The 24,577-nt window shown below is 50.6% G+C and overlaps 1 protein-coding gene across 1 annotated transcript in view; it reads left to right on the plus strand.

Moving 5' to 3' along the window:
• The first annotated feature begins 1,100 nt into the window (after positions 1 to 1,100).
• LOC134487483 (granulocyte colony-stimulating factor receptor-like) overlaps positions 1,101 to 24,577 on the plus strand; it is a 39,843-nt gene continuing 16,366 nt past the window's right edge. The window contains exons 1-7 of the mRNA XM_063289313.1: positions 1,101 to 1,434; positions 2,923 to 3,186; positions 3,611 to 3,928; positions 9,034 to 9,157; positions 10,891 to 11,072; positions 22,328 to 22,479; positions 24,017 to 24,197. Coding sequence (XP_063145383.1) covers positions 1,101 to 1,434; positions 2,923 to 3,186; positions 3,611 to 3,928; positions 9,034 to 9,157; positions 10,891 to 11,072; positions 22,328 to 22,479; positions 24,017 to 24,197 — 1,555 coding nt within the window. The remainder of the gene's footprint in view (positions 1,435 to 2,922; positions 3,187 to 3,610; positions 3,929 to 9,033; positions 9,158 to 10,890; positions 11,073 to 22,327; positions 22,480 to 24,016; positions 24,198 to 24,577) is intronic.

Genomic DNA, 24,577 nt, shown 5'->3' on the forward strand with positions numbered 1-24,577 from the left:
TACAATTACTTTTGTACAAATGCCTGGTGTCTTCTTTCTGATCGCCTTCCAGCACCCTGCACGATACGCCGACAGTTACACAGGTGAAGATTCAAGGGGGACCGATGACAAGTTCCTTGTCAACAACGCCAATATGCTAAAAAGCTTTCAGCAGTGGAAGAGGGTGCCTTGGGGGGGGTGGACTCTTATTTGCTGGGGATGATTAAACCGTCTCTTAGGGATGCAGCACGGAAGTGAGACTAAGTGATCTCTCAGATCCCTTATAACTGTTGCAGTCTAGGGCTTCTGGATGAAATTACAAGGGAGTAGCTTTCAGATGGAAAAATGTCCTAATGGTAATGCCTGGAGGGTCAATGGCTTCTCCTTCACCGGGGGTGTTTCAACAAAGGCCAGATGGCACATCTGTTGGGATGCTTTTATTTGTGGGTTCCTGCACTGGGCAGATGATCTCTATTAGGCTAGACTGGATCGCCAAGATCTCTTCCAACCATTCCATTCCAGATTCTATGACTTCTGGTCAGCTACTATAAGGGCCAGAGGAGGCTTCCCAGCACAGCAAGCGCAAACTAATATTCTGCTTCTTGGATGAGCAGTGGAAGCTTTGAAGCTACGCCAACTGGCATCTTGAGGGTTAACTGTCATGGTTCCTGTTCCAGTGTTCTTGTAACCAGTTCCCAGGCCATGCTGGTGCTGACACGTGTTACTGTGTGGGAGGGCACTGCTCTTGTTCTTTGTACCAGGCACCGATGCAGAGACTTTGGAATGTCTATCTGGGTCATCTCGCCTGTTCAAGGACACTTTCCCGAAGACCGGCAGGAACCGTTAGGAACACCTGCAGGCTGCGGGGAGTGGACTCTTTCTGACTCTGGGTGGAGGGATTGGAGCTGTCTAGGCTTTAATTGTCTGAAAGACCCGCGCTTTTGCCATTCTCAGCTTTGCTCTTGAACCTGCATACTATCCAGTAATAAATCAGATACCCATAAGCTTCCTGTGTGAGTCTGGTTGGAAACTTGGGTAGGCGTTCATCACATAAAGCTGAGAATCTCTAATTTTGTTAACTCCTACCAAGAGAATATTCTTGCAAGGAATTTTAGTTGACGATGGCTACGGCAACCCGAACCACGGAAGTGCCAGAGGAACCCTCCAGCTCTGCCCCTGAAACAGGGGAGCGAGGCGAAGGGCAAGACGTCCTGGTTGAACCATCCCAGGCACCAGCTGTTCAGTGCACCTCCCCAGATGGAGGAATGGAATCGGACTCAGAGGAGGCAGAGACCACTGGGGTGCGAGTGGAAGGACCAGGCCCGTTGGAGCCCCTCAGCGAGTTGATCATCCTAGACGACCGACGAGGCACAGCGAGGAACATCTTGGAAATACCAGGTGCCGCTGATGCCGGAGGGAGAATCCACCAAACTGGCCGGACCCCTGGGACATCAGGTGAGAGGGGACTCACCAACTCCCCAGAGACTGCGGGTGTTAGAAGCAAAAATGGAATCTATAGAGAACTTGTTAAAAAACCTCTCCATGTCGATGGATAGCTCAGTGAAGCGGGGGGAGGAGAGCTAGCAACAACCCTCGCCTGTACCGGCTAGCAGACCAACAATGGGGCAGGGACATGCTGCGACGGGGGGGGGGGGGATCCCCATCATGTAGAACTCGACCCTCTGTGACCTGGAGCGATGGGGCACCCACTGCTGCAGCTCCGGCCCCTATAGCCCCTGTTTCCATGGCACCTCACCCCAGCAGGGGTTTTAGAGAGCTGTCAGTTAAATTCGATGGGGACCCAACGAAACTGGCATTTTTCCTCACCAACACAAAGAACTATACGAGGGATTTCGGGATGTGTTTTCCGCACGAAAGATCCAAGGTCGATGCAGTTGCAGCCCAGCTCAAGGGGAGGGCGGCAGATTGGTACATCCAACTGTGTGATGCTGACGCGCCTGCTCTGGACACCATTGATGATTTCATGTGGGCATTGAAGATGCATTTTGAAGATCCCCTGGCAAAAGAATGGTCTAAGAAAGCCTTGAAAGAGCTCTCCCAGGGCGAGATGTCAGTAGCGGACTATGCCTTAGAGTCTAAAGCTCTAGCCACTAAAATTACAGATTGGTCAGAGTCCACCTTAGTTGAGTATTTTAAAGAAGGTCTTTCCAGTGACATAGTGCATTGGGCTTTAGGCTGAGACGATCCCACTTCTCTTTATGATTGGATCTGCCTGGCCAGAAAAGCTGAAACTGCCAAATTTACCTATTTACAAGCCCGAAAGGCTGAGCAGTCCTATCTGAGTACCTGAACTCTCAGAGGGACCAGCTCGCCAACAAGAGAGCCCCAAAGCTTTGGGAGGAAGAGAGGAGTCACCACTATGCAAAGGGGCAGTGCCTACGTTGTGGGAAGGAGGGACACCGGGTGGCCAATTGTCCGAAGCCCAAACCTGATCCCAAACATGGAAGAGTGCCTACAAAATCGCCGCCGGCAGTACACAGGGCCACAGTGGCCAGAGGTGATGTCGACAATGAGGATTTTGTGTATTTCTCCGGGGAGTCTGAGCCTGAACCCAAGGGGCCAGTGGGAAACTCCGGCTGCCTGATGTGAAAAGCACCAGTGAGCAGGCAGTAGAGGACAGGCGCGAAGACTCCATGGTGAGTGATGACTGTCCCGCTTTGATGTTAAAAGTCAGACTGAAGTCCCAAACAAAAAATGCTGAAGTTTGGGCACTAGTGGATTCTGGCTGCTCACATTGTTTGATCCACCCTAGATTGGTGGCAGCCTTGGACCTACCAACATTTCCCCTTCAGTGCCCTCTGATTTTTACACAGCTTGATGGTTCAGAGGCTGGAGGGGGCCCGGCCAGCCACTTTACTGGAACTGTAACCATGCAAGTGGGGAGCCATACAGAGACATTAAAGTTCGTTGTGGCTCCTGCAGGCCGTCCTTGTGTTATCCTGGGCATGCCTTGGCTAAAATACCAGAACCGTTATATCAACTGGGAGTACAGAACTGTGACATTTAGAGATGGATTTTACAACGGCCCCGCAGAGGCGGTGTCTATTGCAGATGTATTTGGAGAAGCGGAGGCAGACCAGCTTCCCCCCCACCATAAGACTGATTGTGCCATTGAACTAGACCCAGAGGCAAAGCTACCCAAGCCCAAAACCTATCCCATGACCCAAAAGGAGCTGGCAGCTTTGCGTGAGTTTAATGAATTTGGCACGCAGCTTCATTGAGCCCAATTCTCCTGTGGGAGCGCCAGTTTTATTCCATGAGAAAAAGGATGGGACTCTTAGACTTTGCACGGACTACCGAGACTTGAATGCCATTTCTACATTTTCCAAGTACCTCCTACCATTAATGAAGGACATGCTAGCTCATTTAGCTAAGGAGAATTTTTTTTCCAAACTGGACTTAAGGGAAGCGTATTTCCATGTTCGCATCAAGGAGGGGGATGAATGGAAGACTGCTTTCAATTGTCCTTTGGGATCATTCCAATATAAGGTTCTCCCGTTCGGACTTTCAGGGGCTCCTGGAGTCTTTATGCAATTCGTTAACGAGGTTCTCCATGACCATCTATTTAAAGGAATGCTGGTCTATTTAGATGATGTATTAATATACACAGAAACAGAAAAGGAACATGAAGCCTTGCTCAGGCAAGTGCTTGCTAAGCTTAGAGCAGTGAAACTGTACGCCAAGCTCTCTAAGTGTGAATTCCACAAATCACAGCTTGATTATTTGGGATACCGGGTATCAGTGCAGGGCATTGAAATGGACCCAGCCAAAGTGCAAGCCGTGGTGAATTGGAGGCAACCTCGCACCCGCAAGCAGCTACAAAGTTTCTTGGGGTTCACCAATTTCTATAGACAGTTCATCGAGGGGCTCGCAGAGATTGCCCTGCCACTCACTGACTTGCTGAAAACCAAAGGCCAAGGGGAAACTTGTAAAGTTAAAACCCCTGGTGCCTTGCTTAATTGGTCCCCAGACTGCCAAGCTGCATTTGACAAGCTCAAGGCTTTGTTTATTGCGGAGCCTGTATTGCAACATCCAGACCTCGATCGTCCCTTTGTTGTGCAAGTAGACGCCTCAGATACTTCTATTGGGGCTATTCTTCAAAAGGACCCCTTGGGCAAATGGAGACCTTGTGCTTATTTATTCAAAATGTTCTCTGACACGGAGCGCTGTTGGCACGTTTCGGAGAAAGAAGCATCTGCCGTTAAAGTTGCATTAGAGAATGTTTTGCCTTCAGGAGGAGAATCAGGTTGATTCTGTGGACCAGAGGATCCCCTTGAAGCTAAGTCCAGGAAAATCCAAGCTAATGGGGAGGACAAGGGGGAGGAAGAGGAGGAAGAAGAAAAGGAAGAGGAGGAAGAAGAGGAAAAAGAGGAAGAAGAAAAGGAAGAAGAGGAAGAAGAGGAAAAGAAGGAGGAAGAAGAAGAGGAGGAAGAAGAGGAAAAAGAAGAAGAAAAGGAGGAGGAAGAAGAGAAACTTCCTACTGCTGGCATAATAATGGTCTATTTTTTTTTTAGAACTGGCTTAAATGTAGCTGAGAGCATTCCAACTTCTTCACCAACAGAATGAAAAGAACTGATTGAAATGGTCTGAATGCAGGAGAAACAACGGGACTGACTCAAAGATCCAGACAGAGGGCTTTTGTAAGTCTGAGTTGAACACTAACATTCTCCGCCACCTCCTCTTCCTCCTCCTCCTGCTCTTCCACATCTTTGGGTCATGGGATTGATCTACAATATATGTAGAGCTGTACGAATTGGACCAGGCAAGTGGAGAAGAATTCCACTGAGTTTGCTTCCAACAAGAACTTAACTTTACAAATTTGCAGTGCCACCCCCAAACAGTAGAACTTCAGGAATATTTTTCAAAAAATGTGGATGGTGTTGGAATTATCAGGGGTGAACTCAGCATCGTCTCATAAGAATAAGGGGGCCTCTCTAGCAAACACATCTCTATTGTGCTTGTGGGATGCCACATGGGTCACGTGATTTCCACTTCCTCCTCCTCCTTGGGCTTGGGGATTAACAATCTCCTTTACCTCATGGGCAGGCCTGCAAGCAGGAGCTGCTGCAGGATGCAGCTCTCGCCCTATAGAAAGTGTCTACAAATAACCAGTGATGATTAAATGCTTTCTACTATGAACCTACCTGTATCCAGATCTACTGATTAAAAGTAAGCTATCTCTATTTTTCTTCATCTGACTACAGCGTGAAGACTATATTTATTTCTGAATGTAATTAAGCTTAATGTGCAAGTTCCTTTTTTGGTTCACGCTTCTACTCTGCAAGATTGCTGTTTGCTGCTTGGAGTTCTTTTATTAAACTTTAAAAACCCCATCCGATGGAAGTGAAGCTTGCAGATCTGGCTGCCTTTATTTCATGAGTGAAGTTCACTTCCCTTCGAGGTGTTGACCACCCCATTCCCCCCCCCAAATTGCTGGGGGTCTTCAGACGCTGTTTTCCCTCCCTCTCTCCCCACCCCCCAAAAATTGAGCCTGGGTTTCTTGTCTGACACATTTCTGCTCAGCGATACTCTTTTGATCACAGCAGGAGTCGAGGTGGGGAGAAAGCCTTACCTACGTGATTGCTAAGAATCAGAATCCAGTTGATGGCCCTCAATCAACACCCACGATGGCCCTTAATCAAAAATCGATTGCTCTCCCCCGGTTTGGGAAGCAATTGGACCTCTTCTTGTGATCACTCCACGCAGCCACGCTTACTGATCTGGCTTTCACGCTGTCCTGAAGTCATGCCAGTCTTTTCCCCTGTGATGCTTGGAGCAGACGCTTCACAGCATGGAACTGTTTGGAAATACAAGGCACAGGTCTTACATGAGCTGGAATAAGTGCCTCCGTGCTTTGCGGGGGCCTCTTCTTTCCTCGGAGATGGCTGCTTCTGCGGGGGGCTTCAATCTTCCAATTTCACCCTTTGCTTTGGGCCCCAAGCCATCCATCAACGCTCTGGCTTCTCCCTCCTCCCCAGCAAGTCGCTCCTAATCTTTCCATCTGTTCTGGTGCGGCTCCAAAGGGGTAGACGTGAGACAGGAAATCTCTCCTATCTCCTCTGCAATTTATTATTAATCACTCTGGTAACGGGTTTGGTTGTTTCTTTTTCAAAATGTGTGCACTTTATAGTAATTATCAGATTAATCTTAGGCGGAAGGTGATTAAGATTCGTAGTATGAACGTGTGTGTGTTTAATAAACTGGAGACCGAAGTCAAAACACAACATAAACTAGGCCTCTTCAGGGGTGCAAACAGTAACCCAGTGTTTTTCAACCTTAGAAACTTTAAGATGTGTGGACTTCAACTCCCAGAATTCTGGGAGTTGAAGTCCACAAATGCTGGCTGGGGAATTCTGGGAGTTGGAGTCCACACATGCTGGCTGGGGAATTCTGGGAGTTGGAGTCCACACATGCTGGCTGGGGAATTCTGGGAGTTGTGGTCCACAAATGCTGGCTGGGGAATTCTGGGAGTTGGAGTCCACAAATGCTGGCTGGGGAATTCTGGGAGTTGTGGTCCACAAATGCTGGCTGGGGAATTCTGGGAGTTGAAGTCCACAAATGCTGGCTGGGGAATTCTGGGAGTTGGAGTCCACACATGCTGGCTGGGGAATTCTGGGAGTTGTGGTCCACAAATGCTGGCTGGGGAATTCTGGGAGTTGGAGTCCACACATGCTGGCTGGGGAATTCTGGGAGTTGGAGTCCACACATGCTGGCTGGGGAATTCTGGGAGTTGGAGTCCACAAATGCTGGCTGGGGAATTCTGGGAGTTGGAGTCCACAAATGCTGGCTGGGGAATTCTGGGAGTTGAGGTCCACACATCTTAAAGTTTCTAAGGTTGAGAAACACTGCACTAGATGAGCTGGGGGGTGGGCAAATAACAAAACATGTGTGATGATGTTGTCTTGCAAAGACTGCAACTTAACAGATGTGTGTCAGACATCAGGAAATCAGAATATAATCATGGCATTCATGTGGAGATCCAAGGAAATCACCACAATTTTCTGCAGATGCCACTAGTTCACCCCGACCCATTAGCTGGGCATTTCCACGCCAAGCAACCATTTTATACTGTTAACAGAATGTCTACACTGCAATCTCAAAATGCTTCAGGTGGAGGTCTATGCGTGGCTCGCTCCAGATATCAGCAAACTTCCAGTTTGTCTTGGCTTGGCTTTCTCTAATGCCAGTGATAGAATCATAGAATCATAGAATCACGAAGGGAAGGGACCTTGGAGGTCTTCTAGCCCACCCCCCTGCCCAAGGCAGTGATGGTATGGACCATTTGGGTCCCGTACATCTGAGCTGTTTAGGGGACAGAGAATGTTTGCATTGAGCCCCCTGTATGGGAAAGAAGGCCGCCAACTTGGCAGGGAGGGAAAAGGTAGCAGGAAGACATTTCTCTCCCCATTTTTACATCATATTAATAGACCACAAAGAGGTGGGATTTCAGTGTTTGGCAAGGGCCTCCATGGTCAGGAAATCAGAAGACACTTAATCCTTGGGAGAAGAGCAATGACCAATCTCAATAAAATAGTCAAGAGCAGAGACATCACACTGACAACAAAGGTCCGCACAGTTAAAGCAATGGTGTTCCCCGTAGTAACATATGGCTGCGAGAGCTGGACCATAAGGAAGGCTGAGCGAAGGAAGACAGATGCTTTTGAACTGTGATGCTGGAGGAAAATTCTGAGAGTGCCTCGGACTGCAAGAAGATCAAACCAGTCCATACTCCAGGAAGTAAAGCCAGACTGCTCACTTGAGGGAATGATACTAAAGGCAAAACTGAAATACTTTGGCCACACAATGAGAAGACAGGACACCCTGGAGAAGATGCTGATGCTAGGGAGAGCGGAAGACAAATGGAAGAGGGGCCGACCAAGGGCAAGATGGATGGACTCATCCCTGGGGGAGCTGGGGGTGTTGACGACCGACAGGAAGCTCTGGCGTGGGCTGGTCCATGAAGTCACGAAGAGTCAAAAGCGACTGAACGAATAAACAACAACAAAAAGTCCTTTTCGCACCCAAACCTGAGGACAATTAAATCTGATCTTGTTCACCCTGCCGATACTTAAGAAAGTATTCAATTACCATGGTAACCAGGCTACCTGGCCTCTCTGTGAAGTGCTTCTTGCATAACAACCTGACATACCAACATTGACCTGCCTTGCAGATGCCCAGGATAATGATGATTTAATTAATTATTTAACTTGTACACCAGCCAGCTCCCAGGAACTCTGGGCAGATGATGACTGGAAGTTTGAAACCACTATCTGGGACTTCCCATTTGGAAGTCATTTGGAAAATAGGAGGAGGAAGGAGTATTAGGTATGTTCGTGAGTTATTTATAAAAATAATAAAGGCGGGATAAAAAATCAATCAAATAAATAAATGTTTGAGATGAAAAGAAGCGAAGAGGGCTTTCGCTGAAATTGTTGAGGCTTTATTGGATGTTGAGATGGTTGTCTGGATTGCTGGTAATATTATGGCATTTTACGACTCCCTCCGTACAAGCATGATAAGAAAGCTACTGAATTAGGCCTGCCTTAAGTGGTGTGTCTCTTTCTCTTTTTTTTTTTTTAATATAGTGGGCAGATAAAACCTCTCAGGAAGTTTACAGGCTTTAAATGGCTGAGGGATGGATTGTCTAAAGGCAGGAGCATCCACAGGGAGGGACTCAAAAAATTCAAGATGGCGGTCACAACCATATGGTCCAAGCCCTGCCCTTTGGACAAGTCCCTGCAGTTTTCTTGGCGTCATTTCCAGAAGTGGTTTGCCGTTGACTTCTTCTCCCCAGGGCTGAGAGAGAGGACCGGCCCAACGTCATCCAGCGGGCTTCGTGCCTAAGGCAGGACCTGAACTCACGGTCTCCTGGTTTTTAGCCAGATGCCTTTAAACACTATCCCAAACCATCTCTTCTTTTCTCTAATACGACTAATAGCTGATGACTTCTCTGCTTGGTTTATTGTAGACTTAAAACCATTTCAGCTGCCATAGCTGTTTTGTTGTTGTTCTTTGCCTTGGTTTCTTTTTAAGGGGTGACTCAAAGAACCCTGAAGATTAAGTACTGTATCAGCTTCTGGGGGAAAAACATCACATGTTACTGGGACCTTCTACCTGAGATGGATTCTCCAAGTACATACACCCTCCAGGTCACAGAGTAAGTAAGCCTCCTTCATGGCTGCATTACAGAAGTTATTGGTGGGAACCAGCAGTGAAGCACAGTTATTTCTTGTAGAAAGAACAATCAAAGCTTTTTCCAGCTTGGCGCCTGACAAACGATGCTAAAGAATCACAGCCGAACAAGTTTCCCCTGGTCCATTACCTTGTCTCCAAGTACACAAAAGTGACTCGTGTTGGATTGACTGCCACAGTAGGAGAAACATTTTTGAACACGAGGGAGGAAAAAGGTCTGGAGGGTAAGAACAGTTCAGTAGTGGAATGAGTTGCAAAGAGAGACGGTAGGCCCGCTTGCGCCAGGAAGCGTCCAACAGAGACATGGCAGCTGTCTCTTGAGAATGAAGCGTAGGCAGGAAATGCTTCGAATCGCCCCTTCCCCAACCCTCTGGGTGTTGATGAGCCTCAGCCCCTAATGGTTCCAACTGAATGGGGCTAACGATAGGGGTTGGTAGAATCTGTAGTCCAGTAATCTCTGAGGACCACAGGACACCCATTCCTGAATACGATGCTCTGGAGGCCCTCTTCTGATTCTGCAGTCCCAAGAATGGTGAGACATGATAACCCTTCACATCCTTCAGTGATAGCCCAGTTGAAGAGTATCTAGCTTTGCTTTTGCTGCTGTCCCAGGGCTGAGACCTCAATAGAAGAAGCTTAAGTGCCTGGAAGGGACATTTTGGGTGACAGTGTTGTCAGTAATTGACAAAGGACCAAGGAGCAGTGTGAATTGAAAGCTCCTCTGCATGGAAGATCTTCAAGCAGATCTAGGAGTGCCCCAGATATTCTTCAGCTAGAAGTCTGGATAAGGTGGCCCACCCAGCTCTGAAAGATTGAACAGAATGGAGGCCAGCTGAGATCTGTCACGTGAGTATCCATCTGAAATGAAAATAATATGAAAATAAATAGGATTAAACTATGTTCTGCTCCCCAGCAGCTATGGGATACAACCTTACTTGCTTTTACTGATGACAATGGAACTAATATCTGGTTGCTGTTTTCTTCAGCCTCAAGGAGCTGAAGGTTGCTTCACTTTTATTCATTCATTTCATTTGTTAGATTTAGGAAGTCACCCTACTCCCTAAGCATCGTTATTGGAAAACAGAGGCATTCTGGCCAGGGACACCCCGGAGTGAATATATAGATTGAAAATGGCCCAAATCTCAGAAGATAACCAACCCTGAAAACATTAGTGGCCTTGCTCCCAAGGTTTTCTATGGGAATGCAAAAAACCATGAGATCTCATGGAAGGACCACAAAACCTTGAAAGCTCTGGGGCACCTACTGGATTTAAACAGCGTTGCTGCTGCCTTGTTTGTATGCTATCTTTATTTGAGGTCTGATTTTATTATACATACATACATTTAAGTACATTTTATTATAAATGCCTAGAACGTTTTGGCTATTGGGCAGGTTAAAATTTAAATAGACAAATAAATTTAAACAGAAGAAGGAGGAGGAGGAGGAGGAGGAGGAGGAGGAGGAGGAGGAGGAGGAGGAGGAGGAGGAGGAGGAGGAGCTGGCTATATACCTATGGCTCCTGCATTGCCAACTCCTGGAATAAACCCATCATGAATGAAATTATATAAAATTTAGTGTCATCTGGGGCTTTATTAGGGTCCCTCCATCGCTAAATACCCCCAACCCCTGCTTAGTGCCTCTTCTCTTGTTCCTGGTGCCAAGTGACAAACAAGACCTTTAGAACATTTTCTCTTCCAGGGAAGCTGGACGCTGCCAAAGAGATTTTGGACTCACCAAGAATTGCGTGGCTGATCAAGGAGAACGTTCCTGCGGCATTCCGGTGGAGAACCTTTTTGCTTTCTACAAAATCAAACTGATTGCACAGAATCGGAGGCTGCGGGCCGACTCCTTGGAGAAATGCATCCACGGAATGGGCATTGGTAAGCCGAGGGGAAGGGACAGAAACTGGGGGTCATCCTAGTAATTTAACATCTGTGGCCAACCTTGGGCTTTCAAGCATATGGGGTGACATGCTGGCTAGGGATGATGAGAGTTATAGTCTTTTTTTAATCTGTTTACTTATTTACTTATTTATTTACTACATTATACGGCCCTGGATCCAAATGGATTCATGGTACTTCACAATAAAATTAAAACATTCATTTTTTAAAATCCGTTCAATCATGTCTGATTCTCGGAGACTCCCTGGACAAGTCCCTGCAGTTTTCTTGGCAAGGTTTTTCGGAAATAGTTTGCCATTGCCTCCTTCCCAGGGCTGAGAGAGGGTGACTGGCCCAAAGTCACCCAGCTGGCTTTGTGCCTAAGGTGGGACTAGAACTCATGGACTCCCAGTTTCTAGCCTGGTGCCTTAACCACTGCACTAAACTGGTTCTCAGAACATTCATACCAGGAACCTATAGAAGATCTAACTCAGGGTTCCTCAACCAGGTTTCCGTGGCACCCCAGGGTTCTGCAAGAGGTCACTCGGGCTTCCCTGAGAGATCACAATTTATTTTAAAAATTATTTCAAATTCGGGCAAATTCACATTAAAGAGGTAAGTTTAATTCTTTATTTTTGGTTTAAGAATACCATTCATGCGTCTATACAGGCCTACCCATGAAACGAATAGAATAATTTTGTAACTTCTGGCCCGTATTTGAGCCTGAATGTGCAGGGGTTCCCCGAGGCCTGGAAAATATTTCAAGGGTTCCTCCAGGGTCAAAAGGTGGAGAAAGGCTGATCTAAACAATCAACAATAAATATTAAAATACGGCATCTGCAGGGCCCCAGATTAGGGATAGCTGCCTAGAGGAAGAGGGGGGAGGAGGAGGAAGCAGCAGCATGGGTTTCTATACATACAAAATATTTACCCCAGTCAGTTAAAGACCCAACAGCTACATTTGCACAACACGCTAAATTTGATTAGTGTTGCGGTTAAAGGTAAAGGTAAAGGTTTCCCTTGACGTAAAGTCCAGTCGTGTCCGACTCTAGGGGGCGGTGCTCATCTCCGTTTCAAAGCCTTGGAGCCGGCGTTGTCCAGAGGACACTTCCGGGTCATGTGGCCAGCATGACTCACGGAACGCCGTTACCTTCCCGCCGAAGCGGTACCAATTAATCTACTCACATTTGCATGTTTTCGAACTGTTTGGTGTGCAGAAGCTGGGACGAGCAACGGGAGCTCACCCCGCCGCGCGGTTTCGAACCGCCGACCTTCCGATCGACAGCTCAGCGGTTTAACCCGCAGCGCCACCGCGTCCCTTATAGTGTTGCGGTTACTTTAAATTTATTTAGCACCCTTGTATCTGAAGCCAATTCAGTGGCCTGCTAGAACCACTGAAATGAAGCAGAGCTTATAACACAGCTGAGAAGCTGGCACAGAAAAAGAATTATCTTAAAATAGCTTCAGTGAGCATGCCACAGAAACACAGGTTATGGATCTTAAACATTCAGCCCTCCCAAGCATAAAGAATCACACGCTCAGACTGATTAGGTTAAGATAAGTAAAAGAATTCTTACTGACTTTATTGTTGCTTGTGTCACATCCAACTTGGTGGAAAAGATGAGGTTCCTTTGTTCTTCTTTCTTTTCTAAATACTTAGTTTTGCCCTGAACTCTCAGCCCTACAGCTGCCAGGAGCTGCATGGAAGAAAGGGGAATTCCAGCCCATCATATGGTACCCAGAGTGGAGGAGAGCAGCACACATCCCTGTGCTTGCTTCTGGTGGGGAAGAAGGAAGAGAGAGAGAGGAAGTGGGAGTGGCAACAAACAGCTTCCTCATAGTTGCATTGTGGGACAACTCAATTTACATGTTAATTCACATGCAAATGAGGCATGCTGGATTTGCCAGGACTTCCAACAGTATCCTTCCTTTTACTCAGAGCTCAAGGCTGCTGCATTCACAGCACTTTTCTTCATGTTCTTCCTCACAGCCACAATCCTGGGAGGCAGGTTGGCTAAGAGGGAGGAACAGGCCCAGAGTCCCCCTGGAGGTTTTGCAGCTGAGGGCGGATTAGAACCTGGGTCTCCCAGCTCAGAGTCCCTGGAGCCTCCGTGACTGAGAGGGTCTCCCCAGCACCAGCCCACTGCTATAACTACTAACCACGCTGGCTGTCTAGTAATGCGAGTTAATGTGAGCATTGTTCAAATCCAGCCTGTTTGTTTATTTATGATTCAATCCATCATGCAAAGGGATGTGCCGTTACTTGGATCTGAAGCAGCAAAAGGGCTCTGAATCCAGCATGTTTATGCTCACTGTACCCACTTATCAAATCAGGAATCTCCCAAGTGTGCCAGGCATAAAAAAATCGAATGAATGAGTGAGGGAGGGAGATCAGGGTATCACTTCCCCTACAAGCATAAAACCGCAGAGCTGTTGACTCCAATTTCCCTGTCTCTTTACTCTCAAACTCCCCGGCCTGCCCTTGAAGAAACGGCATTCTGCATAGAAGCCCTATAGACCCCCACTCTTATAGCCGGAATCATTCCGAGGATCTGCTTAATACTTTATTTTCATGCTTTAACCTTGTGAAATAATACAGGTTCGAACCCAAGTGTCTCCCGCCAGGCACTCAAACACTGACAATGGGATGCCATCTCCAAATGACAGCTATCAGTTTCAGCTGCTGTAGCCAGCAGGACAAGGATGATGGGAGTTATAGTTTCAATAGAAGAGAATCTCTGTAGCTCAGGGTTGAACGATGGAGTCCTTGGTTCCCTCTGAGCTTGGTTGTTGGCTTGCAGACGTTTCATTGCCCAACTAGGCAACGTCATCAGGGCGAGGGAGGGTGGGGTTGGCTCCCTGTTTATATACAGTGGCTTGCCCCACCAGTTTTGGTGGGGGTGTGCAAGCTACTATATATAAACAGGCAAGAAACCTCCCCCTCCCTCCCCCTGATGATGTTGCGTACTCAGGTAATGAAACGTCTGCAAGCAAACAGAGCCAGTTTGGTCTAGTGGTTAAGGCAATGGGCTAGAAAGCAGGAGGCTGCGAGTTCTAGTCCCGCCTTAGGCATGAAAGCTGGCTGGGTGACCTTGGGCCAGTCCCTCTCTCTCAGCCCAACCCACCTCACAGGGTTGTTGTTGTGAGGAAAAGAGGAGGAGGAGGGAGTGTTAGGTATGTTCGCCACTGTCATGCGCTGCCTGCCTCTGAATAATGCTCAGACACTGGTTCGTGGATCAGGCTCTGATTTATTCACAGCGCAGTTACAGCGTCGGAAGAAAAAAGCTGAGAGTGACAGGAGCGCGCCGGTGCGGGGTTTAAATACCCCGCGCCGGTCAGCGCCCCCTCACTCGCGGTCACGTCACCCCCCTTTGTCCAATACGTTGCCCTGCCGGTGGGTGAGGGGTTCCGGGATCGCCCATCATCAGGTTTTCTATTCCTCTGTTGATTGCTGTCAGCTGGGCGATCTCCGTTGTATTGGCGCTGATGGCTTGGGTGTGCTCCGTGATCCGTTTAGTTATTGTTTGTTGGCCGTTAGTCGTTGTGGGTTGATGGCTACTTATCTTGAGCCCCTTCACCTATTTCCTTGCTATTGTCATGTGTGCTATTGCGCTGATGACTTCAGCTCAACGGCACTCATGACATACTGCCCCCTTTCCGAATAGTGCTCCCCCCCGGTTTTCTGGTTTTTTTTTTTTTTTTGTTTTTTTTTTCGGTGGAGCTGTCAAACGGCACTTTTTTTTTTTTTTTTTTGAAATTCCCGCCGGAGTAGTTGTCGCCCCTCCCTTTGCTCCTCCCTCTACCACGTGCCTTCCCAGGGTGTGTCCATGGTGCGCATGCTCGGGTCCTGTCCTGGCGTGCGCATGCTCCAGCCACACCCTGTTTGTTTGGCTCAGTTCGGCGAGGAGAGAGGCGTGGCTGGTCGGGTCCAGGTAGGGCCCTTCTTTTTTTTTTTTTTTTCATTTAAAGTGCGTCGCCTTTGTTGTATCTCCTGGGCGTTGCCCCCAGGTTGCCCTGTTGACTTGCTTGCCACTCCCCCGCGGCCGGGGGGCGGGGGGAGGGTGCTGGCGAACGCTTGTCACCACCTCGTGGGCCCGGGGCGGGGGGAGTGAGTCCCGGGGGGGGAGGTCCACCCAAGTCGCGGGCTTGGGGGGGCCCTTTCCCTTGGGGCACGGGAGGCGGGGGGGGGCCTGCGGGGGGGGGTTTGGCTTGCTGACCTTGGTTGTGGTTTGTCGGGGTATGCCCGGTGAAATGCTCTGGTCAGGTCAGGCGCGTTAACGTTGTGCGCCGCCACCCATTCCGGGTGGGGGAAGTGTTTCCACCTGACCAGATAGTGTAGAGTTCCTCGTTGCTTGCGGGAGTCGAGAATGTCCCTTATCTCGAAGTGGTGTTGCCCGTCGATCATCACCGGTGCGGGCTGTGGCGTGCTTGGGTGCCATCGGGAGGTGGTTGCCGGTTTCAGGAGGCTGGTGTGGAACACCGGGTGGAGTCTCCGTAGGTTGTGTGGCAGGTCCAAGCGTATTGCTACCGGGTTCACTATTTGCGTGACTCGGAATGGCCCGATGTACTTAGGCCCCAGTTTTTTCGAGGGTTGGGTTGACTTTAGGAACTTGGTGGATAGGTAGGCCATATCCCCCGCTTGGAACGTCGGTTGTTGGCGCCGGTGCTTGTCGGCCTGCTCTTTGTAGGCTGCCTGTGCATCCTTCAGCGCCGCCGTGATTACTGGCCATGCTTCCGCGATCTTCCGTCCCCAGTCGCTAGCGTCCACCTGGGGTTCCGGGGGTTGAGGTAGCTCCGGTATGGGGACGAAGTCGCGCCCCGAGACTACTTCAAACGGAGTTTTCCCCGTGCTCGTGTGGACGGCGTTGTTGTATGCGACTTCGGCGAACAGGAGCAGTTCAGCCCAGTCGTCTTGGTGGTAGTTAGTATATGATCGTATGAATTGCTCTAAGGTGGCATTAAGAACCTCTGTGGCTCCGTCTGTCTGGGGGTGCCAAGCCGTAGATAGGGCCTGTTGGGTCCCCGTCAGCTTTAGGAAGGCCCGCCAGAATTTGGAGGTGAACTGTGTGCCCCTGTCGGTCACCACACGTGCGGGACATCCGTGTAGCCTGTACACGTGGATGAGGAAGAGTTTGGCTAGCTGTTGTGAGGATGGGACCGACGTGCAGGGGATGAAGTGGGCCTGCTTTGAGAAGTAGTCCTTCACCACCCAAATGGCCGTTTTCTTCTGGCTGGGTGGGAGGTCCACTATAAAATCCATAGAGATTTCCTCCCATGGGCGGGAGGGTTCTGCCACCCGTTGTAATAGCCCCGCGGGTTTGCCTGGTGCCCGTTTGGCCCTAGCGCACGTTGGGCAGGACGCTACGTAGGCTTTTACGTCTCGCCTGAGTGTGGGCCACCAGAATTGACGCCGTGTTAGGTGTAGGGTCTTGAGGAACCCAAAGTGTCCCGCTTGTTTGGCGTCGTGTGACCTATGCAAGATCGCCTGGCGTTGCGAGTCCGGGACGTAGATTCTGCCTTCCCCCCATGCCAGGTCCTGTGCCATCGTTACCTTGTCGGGGTTTGCCAGGAACCAGGGGTCGGTTTTGAGGGCGGCGGCGAGGTCCGTGCGCATTCCCCCTGGTAGTTGCGGTTGGCTTCTTCCGGTCGCCGGTTGTCCCGCCGTCGGCTGCGCCGTAGAGTCGAGCTGCCTCCGCGCGCCGCTTCGGGTGGTCACGGCCATCCCCAGTTGCGAGGCGGATAGGACCGTCCCAATGGTGTCTGGGGCGGGCTCTTCGTCTTGGGGCAGTCGGGAGAGGGCGTCGGCCAGGAAGTTCTTTTTGCCCGGCATGAACTTCAGCTGGAAATTAAAGCGGCTGAAGAATTGGGCCCATCGGACCTGTTTTGGGCTAAGGCGTCTAGGCGTTCGTAGGGCCTCGAGGTTCCGGTGGTCAGTCCAGACCTCGAATGGTTGGGTGGCTCCCTCGAGTAGGTGTCGCCATGTCTCTAGCGCTGATTTCACCGCGAAGGCTTCTTTCTCCCAGATGTGCCATCGCCTTTCTGTCTCGGAGAACTTCCTTGACAGGTAGGCGCATGGTTTCAGGAGTCCCGTGGGGTCTTTCTGTAGCAGGATGGCTCCCAGGGAGAAGTCTGAGGCGTCGGCTTGGACCACGAACGGCCGTTCTGGGTCCGGGTGCGCGAGGATTGGCTCCGTAGTGAACAGCGCTTTCAGCTTGTTGAATGCGGTCTGGCACGCGGGAGTCCAATTCAGCACTGTGCCTGGGCTCTTGGCGCGTCGGGTGTCCCCCACCCCTTTGGTTTTGAGGAGGTCCGTTAGGGGGAGGGCTATCTCTGCGAACCCCCGGGCGAATGACCTGTAAAAATTCGCGAATCCGAGGAAGCTCTGTAGTTGGCGTTGTTGCGGGGGCGCTCCCAGTTTAGCACCGCTTCGACTTTTGCGGGGTCCATTTCGATGCCGTCCCCGGAGATTCGGTACCCCAGGTAGTCTAGGCGCTCTTTGTGAAACTCGCACTTTGTAGGCTTGGCATAGAGCTGCGCCCTTCTGAGCTTGTCGAGGACTTGCCTGACTAGGGTCACATGTTCCTCGTGCGTTTTTGTGTAAATAAGGACGTCGTCGATGTAGACCAGGACCCCTTTGAACAGATGTTCATGCAGTACCTCATTGATGAGCTGCATGGACACCCCAGGGGCCCCCGCGAGTCCGAAGGGCAGTACTTTGTACTGGAAGGCGCCTAGGGGGCAGTTGAACGCCGTCTTCCATTCGTCCCCCTCCCTGATTCGGATGCGATAGTACGCCTCGCGAAGGTCCAGTTTGGAAAAGACTTTGCCCGTGGACAGGTGGGCGAGCATGTCCTTCACCAGGGGTAAGGGGTATTTGTTGGACAGGGAAGCCGCGTTTAGGCCCCGGTAGTCGGTGCAGAGCCGTAGGGTGCCGTCTTTCTTCTCCCGGAATAAGACGGGGGCTCCGACCGGTGAGCATGCTGGCTCTATGAATCCCCTGTCTAGGTTTTTATCGATGAACTCCCGGAGGGTTGCCATCTCCTTCGGGGTCATCGAGTAGATCTTTGGTCTAGGTAAGGGGACGTCGGGCAGTAGGTCGATCCGGCAATCCGTCTTGCGGTGGGGGGGTAGTTGGTCAGCTTCTGCCTCTCCGAAGACCTCGGAGAAGTCGGCGTATTGTTCCGGTAGGTCTGCTGTGGTAGCGGCGTTGTCTTGTGTGGTCACCTCCGCTCGTCCTACAGTGGGGTTGGTTCTGCCCGCTGGAACTGGTGCTCGATACTCGCCGTCGCCGAATGTGAAGGTGCGGGTCTCCCAGTTGATCCGCGGGTTGTTTGTCGCGAGCCATGGCATCCCCAGGACTGCAATGGGCCGTCCGATGTGCGTGACGACGAACGATGTGCGCTCGGTGTGAGTGCCCATTTGCAGGGTGACCGGCTCGGTTTGTAGCGTGGCTGGTTTCCCTCCCGCTGTGGAGCCGTCCAGCTGGTGGAATGCCAGCGGCGTGGGGAGGGGGAAGCAGCGGAGGTCGAGTTTGGCGACTAGGTCGGGGTGGATGAGGTTTTTTGAGCACCCCGAGTCCACTAGTGCCGCGGCCGTGGTGGCTCCGTTGCCGGCAGAGAGTTTGATTGCTGCCATTATTACGGGGCTTTCGTCGTTCCGTCGAGGTGGTCCGCACTGCTGTCCCACCGCCTGCCTCGCCACGCGTTTCAGGGCAGGCGGGGAGCTTTTCCCGCCGGCTGGTCGGGGTCTGCGTTATCCTCTTCCCCCCAGTAAGCGTCCCAGCCTTCCTCTGGTGTCGCTGTGGCCACGGTCATTCGGCGGTGAGGGGGCGGCCCCAGGTTGGGTGGTTTGGGGCTAATTTTCGGGGTGGGTTTGGGCGCACTGGTCGGCGGTCGGTTGGCGAAGCAATCCACCGTCTTGTGCCCTAATTTGCCACACCTCCCGCAGGGCTCCCGGTTGAATTTCTTTTTTGGGTATATGGGGCCGGCCATCCCCACGTGTGGTGCGGGTACCTTTTTTCCGGCATAGTTTGTGTCTTCCGTGGTTGTCATGAGGAAGGTGCGGTGCGCGTGTTCGGCTTTCCCCGCGAGGTGGATCCACCCGTGTAGCGTTTCTGGGTCGTCGCGGTAGAGGGCCCATTGGAGAACGTCGCGGTTGAGCCCCCTTTTGAACATTTCCAGCAGGGTGGTCTCGGACCAGTCGCTGACCTTCCCTGCGAGGGCTTTGAACTCCAGGGCGTAGTCAGGGACCGTGCGTGTGCCCTGTTTAAGTCTTTGGAGTGCGCTTTTCGCCCTTACTTTGGCTAGGGGGTCTTCGAAGTAGTTTTTCATCTCATTGATGAAAGCAGGGAAGGTGGCGAGGGCGGGGGAGCTGGACTCGTACAATTGGACGTACCAGTCCGCCGCCCTGTCTTGGAGTTTGATCGCCACGGCGGCGATCTTGTCGGCCTCGGAGTCGTAGGAGTGTCCGTGCCTCCCCATGAACTCCCTAGCGTTCGTGACGAAAAACGAGAGTTTCGTGGGGGTCCCATTGAAGAAGATGGGGAAGTCCTTTGGGGCCCGGGCGTTTTGCGCGGCCCTGCCTCTCGCTTCCCGGTCTGTGGTGTCGTCCGCCTGTGCCGTCTGCTGACCCTCCGCTGGCCCGTGGGGGTTCGGTGCTTCGCTCGGGGTGTGGGCCTGTGCGGGGACGTCGTTGGGTGGCGCGGGGGGCATAAGCGACTGGAGCATGGTCCGGAGTTCCGTCAGTTGAGCCCGCATGGCCGCGAGTTCAGCTCGTGTCTCCTCGTCCACAGCCCGCGCCGCCGCTGGGGCCGGTTCCGTTGGCGCGTCCTCGGGGGTGGGTTGCCGGCGGGGTTCATCGTCCCTCTGCCGCGGGTCCGCTTCCTCCGCCATCTGCTGGGTGTCTCCGTCGTCCTCCTCCGTGTTGACCGCCGTTGGGCTGTCGCTCCACGCCCGTTGCTGGGGTGCGATGTGGGGCGCGGGGTCCTCCGCTGGTTTCGGAAGTCGTGCTGCTCCCGCGGTCGGGTTGCCTCCGTCGCCATCTCCCCTTGGGGTTGGAGCTGAGGCTCGGGTCGGGTGGGGTGGGCGTCCATGGCTCCGGGAGTCCGCGGTGCCTCTGGCCTTGGTCGGTCCTCCTCTGTCTCTTGCCGCGTGGCTCGCCCTCCTTGCCCGCGCCGCTCCGGCCTCATCTTGCTGGTCTTCTCGCCGTCTACTCCTCCCGCGGCTCGTTGTCGTCCGGTGGGGCTCGGCGAGGCTGAGTTTATGACTCTCAGCTTTATGTCATGCGCTGCCTGCCTCTGAATAATGCTCAGACACTGGTTCGTGGATCAGGCTCTGATTTATTCACAGCGCAGTTACAGCGTCGGAAGAAAAAAGCTGAGAGTGACAGGAGCGCGCCGGTGCGGGGTTTAAATACCCCGCGCCGGTCAGCGCCCCCTCACTCGCGGTCACGTCACCCCCCTTTGTCCAATACGTTGCCCTGCCGGTGGGTGAGGGGTTCCGGGATCGCCCATCATCAGGTTTTCTATTCCTCTGTTGATTGCTGTCAGCTGGGCGATCTCCGTTGTATTGGCGCTGATGGCTTGGGTGTGCTCCGTGATCCGTTTAGTTATTGTTTGTTGGCCGTTAGTCGTTGTGGGTTGATGGCTACTTATCTTGAGCCCCTTCACCTATTTCCTTGCTATTGTCATGTGTGCTATTGCGCTGATGACTTCAGCTCAACAGCACTCATGACAGCCACCTTGAGTTATTTATAAAAATAATAAAGATGGGATATATATATATATATATGTGTCTGTGTGTTTGTGTGTCAATCGAAGCAAATATTTGTAGCTCAGGGTTGAACTGGGGAGTCCTTGGTGCTCTCTGAGCCTGGTTGTTTTCCTGCAGACGTTTCATTGCCAGGCTAGGCAACATCTTCAGTGCGAAGAGGGAGGGGGCCTTGCTCTCAGTTTATATACTGTGGCTTGCCCTGCCTGTGTTGGTGGGGGTGTCGTTCTCTCCTTGGGAGTTCCTTGATTGGGCTGTTGTTTGCTGCTTGGTTGGTTGCCTGAGTTAATAGTTCCTTGATTGGGGTGCATTGTGCTGTTTGATGGTTCATCTGGTGTTAATCCTAGCGTTGGTTTTTGCCTATCTGGGTGTTGATTGCTGGCAAGGGAGTGTCCTGGTCGTTTGGCTTTTCTATTGTCTCTTCTGAATGGTATGTAGATGTTGTTTACCTCTTCTGACTGCTAGTTGGTGTTCATGGATGCACTCTGCTAGTCTTCTGCCATACATCATGTATGCCATACATCAAAAACATCTCAGAAACCACCAACAGACGGTTACAACCACATGGCATCACCGTAGCACATAAACCAACTAAAACTTTGCAAAACATATTAAGCAACCCAAAAGACCCAATAGTCCAAGAAGCAAAAACAGGAGTCACCTATGACATGCATTGTAAGGGCTGTAACAGCCTCTATGTAGGACAGATGGGCAGAAGACTAGCCGAGTGCATCCACAAACACCAACTAGCAGTCAGAAGACACAATGAGAACTCCTTAATCTCACAACACACGGACAGACTCAACCATAGTTTCAACTGGGAAACTGTGGGCATTGTAGACAGAGCCAAATCCAAAAACTCCAGAGAATTCCTGGAAGCCTGGCACTCGGACAAAGCAGCCATAACAGACACATAGAGGTAAACAACATTTACATACCATTCAAAAGAGACAATAGAAAAGCCAAAAGACCAGCACCCTCCCTCGCCAGCAATCAACACCCAGATAGGCAAAAATCAACACTAGGATTAAGACCAGATGAACCATCAAACAGCACAAGACACCCTCATCAAGGAACGATTAACTCAGGCAATCAACCAAGCAGCAAACAACAGCCCAATCAAGGAACTCCCAAGGAGAGAGCAACACCCCCACCAACACAAGCAGGGCAAGCCACGGTCTATAAGCTGAGAGCAAGGCCCCCTCCCTCCTCGCACTGAAGATGTTGCCTAGCCTGGCAGTGAAACGTCTGCAAGGAAACAACCAGGCTCAGAGAGCACCAAGGACGCCATATATATATAAATAAAAATACATACATATATACATAAAACCAAGCTCAGAGAGCACCAGGGACTCCATAGTTATAGTTTGAAATATCTGCAGGGCTTCATCCTAGGAAGACGGGTAAAACCACTACATCCCCATGTTCTGAGAAGAGCTCAGTCCTGCCCCATAACACCATGTCCATTCTTCCCCTTGCCCATCCTAGTGAAGCTGAGTCCACCGGTGCTGAAGGTCACTGCACACCAAAGCCACTGCCTCCAGCTGGAATGGAACCTGCTCGGGGATGAGCTCATGTCGGCAGCTGAGGCCCAGTACGAGATCCAGTACCATGACTTGGTGGAGATGGCTTGGATGCAGGTAGGCGCAGAGCTTCTTCAGTGCCAGATGGGTTATATTGGTGGAAATGCGGTAAGCGTTTGTGGGAGGGGCTTTCTAATCCTACAAAAATACGAAACAGCAAATGTTGCCCTGAGAGCTATAAAAAAAACCCTGGTTCTATATAAACCTGGTTATGTGTAAACCTGGTTCTGTATAAACCTGGTTCTGTGTAAACCTAGTTCTGTATAAATGTGGTTCTGCCACCTCGCCTGGGACGGGAAGGGCAATAGCTCTTCCTGGGGGTGGTTGGTGTTATAGAGTTCTCCCTATCAAATGTAATCTCCGCCACTTGGATTTTGTATTTATATTTATTATTTTGTTACTTGGTTGTCCGTTTGGTAATTTATATATGGGTGGTTTTAAATGGTTAATTTTACTGTAAACCGCCCAGAGTCCCCCTTTTTTGGGGGGAGATGGGTGGTGATAGAAATCTGAACATAAAATAAAATAAATAAAATAAAATAAAATAAAATGAAGCTATGTCATCTTTAGCTACATAACCTGCATTCTATTATGGTCTGTGGGAATGACCTTGGGAGACAGGAGGGAGAGCAAGCCTGGACAACCGGCATGCAGAAGGCATCTCAGCCGCAGAAGGGAAAGGGGCATGGGAAGCGTCTCAGAAGGGCTCCCCACCCATTTTTCCGGGGAGTAAAAGGAGAGGAGGGGAGAAATACTTTCAGTCTTGCAAGATTCTGTTAATGTAACCACCTTACAATAAAGATAAATTTAGTGCTCCTTCTCTGGACTACCTCGCAGGGCTAACATCAGTCCTGCAAGTCTGAAAGTATTTCTCCCCTCCTCTCCTTTTGGTGAAAGGTGAAAGGTCCCCTGTGCCAGCACCGAGTCATGCCCAACCCTTTGGAGGGACGCCGCTTTCATGACGTTTTCTTGGCAGACTACAGAGCGGGGTGGTTTGCCATTGCCTTCCCCAGTCGTCACCTTCCCCAGTAAGCTGGATGCTCATTTTACTGACCTTGGAAGGGTGGAAGGCTGAGTCGACCTGAGCCAGCGACCCAAGAGAGAATCCGGCTTCCGCTGGGATTGAACTCAGGTTGTGGGGGGTGTTTTGGTTGCAATACTGCCACCTACCCCTCTGTGCCACACAAGGCCCCTTTTACTCTCTGGAAAACTCGGGAGGGTCCCTTCTGAGATGCTTCCCACGCCCCTTTCCCTTCTGCGGGCTGAGATACCTTCTGCACATCAGTCGTCCAGGCTTGGCTCTCCCTCCTGTCTCCCAGGGTCATTCCCACAGGCCATTGCACTTTCTAACTTAGATATCATATTGGAGGGATCCTTGCTCCACATGCATGCCAGTCTCAGAAGCAGATGTAAGGTCCATTACAAAAGAGTTTGACACTGTCCCATTGCAACTGAAGAGATGATAAGCCCAAATGAATTCAGCATGATCCCGTTCTTGAACTCTGCATTTATAGGCCAGTTTCCCCTGGCAGGTCTAACTTTTAAAATCTAATGAATATGAGGTCAAACGCTTAATGTGCCTGCACACTCACAGGTAAATTTTACAGCAGTGGAGAATGTACCCGTTTTTGCAAACATCTGTGGGTTATTCCCCTTTACCAACTACTCTATCCAAGTACGTGCAAAATATCTGCACAGCTCTGCTTCCCAAAGTGATGGAGGTCCCTTCTGGAGTGACTGGAGTTTGGAGAAATTTGCAAGAACCCTTCCTGCAGGTAAGGGAACCCAGCTGTTTTTGGTAGACACAATTGTGTTCTTCTTCTTTCGTATCCAGATCAAACCTTAAGCGGCCAATATGATGCCACCTTCCTACCCAAACAAGTCTTTTTCAGTGCGTACTGTTGTGTTCAGCATTGCTGTCTTGCAAGACGCTGGAATTTAAGCTTATTCATTAGTTCTGCAACACCTTGAGAACTTCAGGAGAACCCAAAGTATGCCCAGATTGGACGACACCAAAAATGTGGGCTCAGAATTTTTTTTGGCGGGGTAGCAGTATTTCAAGAGATTTAAGAGGCCAAATGGCTGGTTTACAACACAGGTGCAAGCTCATAAAGTCCTCTGAATTCATCCCTTTCCCAAATCTGGGCTGATTTTC

This window comes from Candoia aspera, chromosome 1, assembly GCF_035149785.1.
Source record: "Candoia aspera isolate rCanAsp1 chromosome 1, rCanAsp1.hap2, whole genome shotgun sequence".
Taxonomy (NCBI): domain Eukaryota; kingdom Metazoa; phylum Chordata; class Lepidosauria; order Squamata; family Boidae; genus Candoia; species Candoia aspera.